We start from the raw sequence: 8477 nt of genomic DNA, 5'->3' as shown, positions 1-8477 counted from the left end.
CTCATTATACATTTCTAAGCATCAAATTTCCTCCCGTGCAATTTTGTATTTTTTCAAGACTACGTCATTCGGCTCTAACATTCATCTTACTATTTTCAACTTAACCCAAATTTAGATCTAAACAGAAATTCTCAAATACAAAATGCTTAAGCTAAAAATTCAAAAAAAATACATTCACTTATGTAGTTCCAGGGTAGAAGACACTGAAACACAAAGCGGCAAGAAGCAAAGTAATGTGAGGCTGAATCAATTCATGATTTATAACAAGTTAACGTTTTCAAATACTCAAATTCTTAAATATGTTATGCAAATTGACAATTAATAAAAAGAATAAATTAGAATAAGAGATCAACAAAAAGCACTGGTTTTCATTAGATTTCAATTTCAAACCGTGTAAATTGAGTATGTTGTGATTTCATTGAGAATTTCATCTCGCAATTAACCTAAACATCATCACAAGATTCAAGAATTACAATCACACTCCTATTACAAATCTAAAGCTAATAACAATAAAGAAATGAATGATTCTTAATCAACCTCCAAATCCATATAAGGTTCTTCCCTGTCTCTTAAGAGCATAAACAACATCCATGGCGGTAACAGTCTTCCTCCTTGCGTGCTCAGTGTATGTAACAGCATCACGAATGACGTTTTCCAAAAAGATCTTGAGAACTCCTCTGGTTTCTTCATAGATCAAACCACTGATCCTCTTCACACCTCCTCTTCTTGCCAATCTACGAATAGCTGGCTTTGTGATACCTTGGATGTTATCACGAAGAACCTTCCTATGCCTCTTTGCACCTCCCTTTCCGAGTCCCTTACCACCCTTTCCACGGCCTGACATTTTCGCGAGAAAATTTGAGAAGCTAAAGGAAATCGAGAAATTAGGGTTAAGATTTCAATTTGAATTCGAGTGGGAAACAATGAAAGAGATCGGCGTATATGTATCGGAGCGAGCGGGAGGAAGAGGAGGAAAATGAATTTTGTGTTTTGATATTCGTCGTTGGATTCAATTTAATCAATGGTCTTAGCTTGAGATCCGCGCCCTATGCGCAAACTAATATTGAACGTCGATAACTAAAATTTAACGGTGCGATTTTGTTTTGTTTTGCTCCTGCAGATCAACTCCCATGTGCTATACTGCTATTGTGTTTTTGGTTGATGCTGTATTTCTTTCTCAACACATATCACTCTTTTTTTATACAAATTCTAATTATAAAATCATCTTGATTTTTTTCCCCACTTTTTATATGACTATTTTGAAATGCATTAATTATTTCTTTATACATATAACACATACTCTTACTTATATTATATGTTTTTTAAACAATCTGCATTAAATTCTCTTATATAAATATTAAATAATACTATATGCTAAACATAAATTTATAAAGTTATATAAAATTAATATTCTAACCATTTTTTTTAATTTTTGTGATTTATTTTAAAGAGTAATTATACTTAGGAACGTAATTATTATGATTATAAATATTTTTTGTCTCTCTATTTTTATTTTAAAAATTAAATATTCTTTTAAAAAGAAATAATTTTTTATTTACCTATTGAATAGATATTTATTTAATTTATATTTACATATATATGTAATTCAATATTATAAAATATATTGATATTGTGATATAAATACTCTTCATTAAGCAACATATACGAACTAAAAGTATTCTTGACTATTTTGGATCGACGAATCTACACTTTTAGATTAATCACAAGTGTTTAAGTTAAAGTATTTCAAAGTTACATTTTTTTAAATGGTTATTTCTTCCTTGTTATTGATTGTCTCTAAATTTTGAATCATTTTTCAATCGTCAGTGCAGGTCTATTTATAGAAAATTATTTAACTTGTGTGTTGTCTCTTTCTTGGATTTAGGGTTATATAATTATCTATTGGTTTCTCATAAAAATTTATAAATTTATAGTTTGGTGATCATATCATGTCCCTGATAAAGCTATTTCTAATAATTTAAGGTATGTCATACCAAATGTTGAGGTCTCATATGTGTTACAATTAACCCAAGAGGGAAGGGATCCATATTACCTCTATGATGAAAGCATACTTTAGGCGATGAATATAGATGCTAAAACTCTTAAGGATGCAAAAATCTCTTATGGAGTTTGAGGCCAACAACTTTGTTTTATTACCTGTCATGCGTATTTAAGTATAAATGGTAGCAATGATGGAATTTTAAACATGGTTCTTATTCTTGAATATCAGGTTGTTTCTAGCATGTCATATAATTGATGTGATATAACATATGGTTACATTAAAAATCACCTAGCACCTAGGGTTCCAATTATTGTCATAGATTTTCCAAGGATCTTCAATATTTTGGCAGCGCTAATTCGGGTTCAGAGCGGAGGCCAACCAACATCAAAGCCTGGCAAAAAACATGCAGTCTAAAAAAGAGATGCATGGTGTACTCTTTACAAGAGAAGCAAAAATATCAAACTGAGGGAGAGAGCATCATATGGTTGTCATCAATTGGGGCTCTGTTGTATAAAAGTCTTCGAGCTAGCAATGATTTTAAGGGAGGGGTGTCCCTATAGCATATTGACTTAGCCTGAGTGTTTTTAGGATGATGGTTCCTTTTGGAAGACGGGAATTCCTAAAGTATAAAAACTATTAAAGGGTGATATTATCCTCACCTCCATACATAGCTTTTCATGTGTCGCAAATGCATATAGGTTACAAGTTTTATATCATTAATCAGTTGATAGTGATATGCCGCAAGCGTACAACGATACCGAAGTAGTAAAAAGAGATATCATTTTTAGAGACCAATGATCAATTATTGTTCTTTATTGTATATATGTTTATCTTAGCCTATACGAAAACTAGTTTGTTTGGCAGTGCTTACTACATAGGCCTAGAAATATTTAGGAAAATCTATCTCATTAAGCATCGTCCTTGCAAGCTCCTCAAGAGATATATTTTTCCTTTCTACTTCCCCGTTTTGTTTAAGAGTTCATGGAGTGGAAAACTTATGTTAAATACCATTGTCGTTACAAAATATTTTGAATTCATCATTTTTTAGGGATGCAATTGGATGCAATGCTTACTCATTTTTCCAATGTGGTGGCTTCTATTGGATGCAATTCTTACTCATTTTTTATTCTAGATGACATTTACTAGTTTTCAGAAGGCTTTAACACCACTTATATTATATGAACCACAAGACTCTAGGTGGAAAGAAATACATTATCAATGAACGACTTCAATATTCTATGTGTATAACAACACGTTATCAATATGAACGAAACACCACACATATTATGTGAACCACTTCAAGACTCCCACCTCACAACAATGAAGATAAAATATTTAAAAAAACATAATAGTTGTAGAGTTATTTTTTAAAACGACTTCACTAGGGTGATGGTTATAGGACGCCCAAGGAGAGACAATAACATATCTCCCAAAGGTGGGATATCCCCTCGCCCCTGCAAGTATTCATATCACACATGCATGGGAAACGTTGGAAGAGGCGTTCCTAGGGTAGAGAGAAGTCATACTCAATAACTGACCCAAGACCTCCTTGAAAAAGGGATTCAATGGTTCACCATTGACTGAGTGGGTCATGACCTTTTCTAAGAGAACCTTATGCCTTAAACGCCTCTAAAAATACATCTCTCTCAAGGGAGGAAGGGATATATTATTACATACTCAAGCATAACGCTTAGAAAGATCGTAACTCATACTGATCACACCCCTCATCAACTTATACCTAAACATATCGTCTATCCATGGAGCCTCTTACCTCAAGTGAGCGGGACTTTTAAAACCACCATAAAACACCGCCACATAGGGCTTCTCACCGCCTTGGGTAAACCCTAACCATCATACAACATAATATACATATCATTTACCGTTTTTTTAGTAAATTAAATCACAAATTTTTGTTCACTTAAGGGATTAAACTCGAAAAAATCATATGGATGATTGGTGCAAAATATTTGAGAAAGTGTATTTGTGCTTGTTTATTAACGCTTGAATGTAAGGAAAATTGGGAAGAAATCCCAATAAGAACAATGCACAATTGTTCTAAGAAATTAAAGTGAAACAAAGAAATAATAAAAGTAGTTTAAATAAAAATGTGTTCATTACAAAGTTAGAAAAAGGGACGCATATTCCACGTGCCTTTGGCCTTTGAACTTCTCCCTAACTACTATTCACATTTTGAAACCGTTTTTACAAACATTAACTACCCTTGTCGAAGAGCTTATTTTTTGAACTATGTAGTTTTTCGAAATGTGATTGAACTACTTGTGTTTTAACTTATGTATTTATCTTGTACCCTCGTTCCTATTGAATATGTCAAATCACAAAAACCTTTTCGATATTTTGGACATGTTTTGAAGATAGAGTGGTCCTAATCTTGTGGATTTGTTCTTGAGATTCCTCCAAACTAGGTTTTGTGGATCTCCAGGTCGTCTAATCCTTGAACTCCAAAATACGCTAAGTCCCAAAACACATGGTAGGCGAGTCAAACTCATCACCTCAGTCGAAATAATCCATATCTCAAAGATGTAGCTAAGTAGCTTTATACTTCATAATCTGCTGCATTTGTATCACACTTTCATGTCAAAAATCCTAGACTAAAATTCCCAAGCTAATAGATGCCCCCCAAAATTTTCACTTTTGATCATATTAATTAGATGGAAGAAAGGTGACATTTTTAGTAACATCTCGACATTATTCACAAATGTTTACAGACGTCATCATCATGACTATTTTCACTAAACTGTCGCGTCAACAACATGCGTGTGAAATGCCATCATGGGCCCCGAGAATTAACCATTTTTAAAACAAATCTTAATTAATCTTAATTCATAAAATTAAATGCTAATTGGTTTTAAATAAAAAAGGGGAACTGAAAAGCTTCACTTCACAAGCTATATATAAACCCTTATTCAATTCTTTTTTCTTTTCGCCAACTTCCTTTTCTCTAAACCTAAGAGACCTTTAATTTTTCTCCAAACCTAACTTCAACAATCTTTTTCTAAATTCTAACAACAATGGCTTCTTTTGGTATGAATAAACAACTTCCATTTCCATCCGTTTCTGATCTTGAAGAATTCATCTTTATAAACAATCGGAGTTACGTTCCTGAACCTCCAATGGAAAAGGATAAAGCCATTATTTGGGCTTCCCAGATATTAATCCTTTTTTTTTCCATTTTTGACAAAGTCCATGCATTCTTGGATCCATTTCACATATTTAATACAAAACTTGATAAATTCAATAAACGTTTCCCTTGTCTTCGCCATTGCAAACCTCGTGCATTTTAAGATATTATTTATGAATTAGGTTTTATGAGTTCACCCCTACATGTGTCCGCTCCTCTCCAACCATTAGTAATGAAGCTTATATCAAATTAGTTGGATAAAGTAGAAAAGAAAAAATAACAAACCTGGAAAAATCAAGGTATATATGACTTGATTCAATTGTCAAAAACTGGTCCAAAATACAACCTCAATATGCTTGTTTCATCTCTTTACTTTTGAGAAGGTTCAACCAACACCTTTCAACTTCGATGTGGAATGATAATTGTCATACCCAACATTTTGCCCCAAAAATTTTATCCATCTTGTCATACCCTAATTTTTAACCCTAAGATGCCACCATCATTTGTTTATTTTGCATGACATCTAGCATCTTTGCATTACTAACCTATTGAAAATACAAAAAGATTTTCTACTTTGTTTCTCTTAAGTTAGGGTTTTGCACCAAGAGCTTCCAAAGATTGATCAATAAAGACATAGCATGAGTTTCAACATTTCAAACCCCTCATCCTTCCCAAGTGATCAAGTGACTTCCATCAACAAGAATCAAGTTCAAGATCATTCCATCTCAAATTCATCAAGGCCAAAGTTCATTTGATACCCTCAACTAGGGTTTTGACCCAAAGTCAACTGGTTTACTTTTTAGCCAAGGCTTGATCCCCAAGCTTGAAGTGTGGTTCAAAGACTTCAAATACATCATAAATGATCCATTCACATCATCCAATGTGCCAAAGAGATCCCATTCATTAAAGATTGTAACAATTGGATTCATCTGATACAAAGTCAACTGAGGCAAAGTCAAAGTTTGACTTTTGACATTTTTGGTCAACCATGGACTTCTCAACTCAAGGATCATGAAAATATGGTTGATGGATGCATTTGATCCAGAGAAAACAAAAAATTGAAGGTTACTTGCATAAAGGGTAAGATTTGGTTTTGTAAATTTTTCTAAGTTATGAAAAAAATACATGTTGAAGTACCCAACTTTCCAAGGCCATAACTTGTGATCCAAGTGTTAGATCCCAATTTCGATGCCCATATGAATTAAGAGAATAAAGTTTCCTGTGAAGATGTTATGACAAATTGTGCATTTGAAGTTCTTGTCGAAGATGCTTTGGTACAAGGGCAACAATGCTGCATGGACTTAGAAATATTTCTAAGTAGTTTAAGGTGTTTTTTCGACAGAGGCATCACCAGTTGGGGTTCAACGAGAGATTCAAATTCAAATAAAGGAGAGAACTCTTGTTCTTATCTAAACTGTTGAAAATACATGTGGAGCATAATGGATAGTTACATGCATGCAAAGCACCACTTGTCTCGATTTGGTGAAAAGGTCGTTAGAGACGGTTACTTCGATTAGTATAAATAAAGAGGTCTTAGTGTTAGGATTGAGTGTGTTCAAGTGTGTACAAAATTTGTCCGTTTTACCCAAGTATCCATGTGCAGAGAAAGAGTAAAATTGAGAAGTGTACGTTTGATGTTACACCATTGTTTTATTTGAAGTAATTTAATCAGTTCTTTATTTCCAAAATTACACTTTACCCAAAAATTTATCTTTACTACCATTTATTTTCGATTTACAGCATTTTGTTTGCCTTCTTTCACTTTAAATTTTCATTAAATATTTTAACAAACCATTGCTGGTATGAACATTGTCGAAGGGTTTATGTTCATTGGAATTCACTTTTAAAAACGGTTAGCACATGTCCTAAGATCAATCTGATCGATCCTGTAAATAACCAAGTCTAGTAATTTGGAAGATCAGCGGTTGTTTACCAATTTTCACGGTAAACAAATTGGCACGCCCAGTGGGACAATGCTAACACTTGAAAAAGTGATTTTTTCTTCATTTATTCTACTTCTGGTCTTTTAATCATTTTTCCCTTTTGAAAATTCGTTGCATGTTATTAAGAAGTGGTAAAGTAGCCAACACCAATGAAGATAAACCAAGGAGAATGGCGAACCCAAATGCTCCAAGTAACCGAAATCCTCAAAATCCAAATAATAATGTACCACCCCTTCTTCTTCTTCGACTGGGGAAAACACGACCACAATGACCGTGTCTGAACCGATACCATCTATGGCAAGTTCGATGCCTACATATTCGATTGCCCACATTGAACCCATTTTGACTTAGATTGGTCCAAGTGGACATCCTAACACTCCCTCGCCAATTGGGAATATCCCAAACATGCCTTTGGTACCCCCTGGTTTCTCCATACCTTTTGGTGGTCGAGAACAACCTTATGGAATGCCGACTTCAGTAATGGCAGGTTTGCATAACGCTGCTTCGACACTCTCAGAAACAGTGGTTAATATAACCTCCCCATTACAAGGGTCAGGATCTGGGGTTAACATGGGTCGAAATGACCAATCTTTAGGTTTAGGATATTAAACATAAATGCCTAACCTTACCAATAATTCTACAGCGTGTGGAGGCAGCAGATGGATGACAGCAATCATGATATGGTCCAAATGCTTACCCAAACATTGACCACTGTATTGAATCCCTTGATTTAAAATACAACATAATCGAACCAGCGGGTGACAACGCAGATGACGCGAATGGTTGACTTCTTGGGTGTGCCACAACCCCTTCGACACCCTCCAAGGGATGGGATAAGAGAAAACCAAGGGGTAACCTTCAAAGAAGACCCTACCATTAACCAAATTCCACAAAACCAATTGCCACCAGAGATGGCAAATCAAGGAGTAGGAGTCGAACCTCATAGGGTTGAACCACAAATCCCCAGAGAGAGAGAGCCAAGGATAGTAATGGTAAATAGAAACCAAAATATTGATGATGTCATACAACGAATTCGACATGATGATATGGCAACAAATAACAATCTAGCAGTTATGGTCGAAAGGATTATGGCACGAAATGGGGTGAGTTTCGGCCTTCGAAGGCCAAATTATACATCACCTTTGTCGGAATATATCCTACAGACATATACACCCCCTATAACGAAAATTCCCAAATTTACTAAGTCTTCTAGGGATACTAGTGAATTCACTATCGAACATGTGGCTAGGTATATAATAGAGGCAAAAGACATTTCGAACAACAAAAACCTTAGGATAAAGTACTTTCCAAGTTCTCTCACGAAGAACGCCTTCACATGGTTTACAACCTTGCCACAAAATTTGATCCACACTTGGAATAAGTTATAAAGAGT

The 8477-nt window shown here is 34.5% G+C and overlaps 1 protein-coding gene across 1 annotated transcript; it reads right to left on the bottom strand.

Annotated features, from left to right (window-relative positions):
* Positions 1 to 348: 348 nt before the first annotated feature.
* On the bottom strand, positions 349 to 938 carry LOC127084629 (histone H4). Its single transcript, XM_051025118.1, has one exon. The coding sequence runs from the start codon at positions 842 to 844 to the stop codon at positions 533 to 535; it is 312 nt and encodes a 103-aa protein (XP_050881075.1). The 5' UTR covers positions 845 to 938; the 3' UTR covers positions 349 to 532.
* Between the last annotated feature and the right edge of the window lie 7539 nt (positions 939 to 8477).

Source organism: Lathyrus oleraceus, chromosome 5, assembly GCF_024323335.1.
Source record: "Lathyrus oleraceus cultivar Zhongwan6 chromosome 5, CAAS_Psat_ZW6_1.0, whole genome shotgun sequence".
Classification (NCBI taxonomy): domain Eukaryota; kingdom Viridiplantae; phylum Streptophyta; class Magnoliopsida; order Fabales; family Fabaceae; genus Lathyrus; species Lathyrus oleraceus.
The sequence above is the reverse complement of the archived record's forward strand: the minus strand, read 5'-3'. Positions and strand labels throughout refer to the sequence as shown.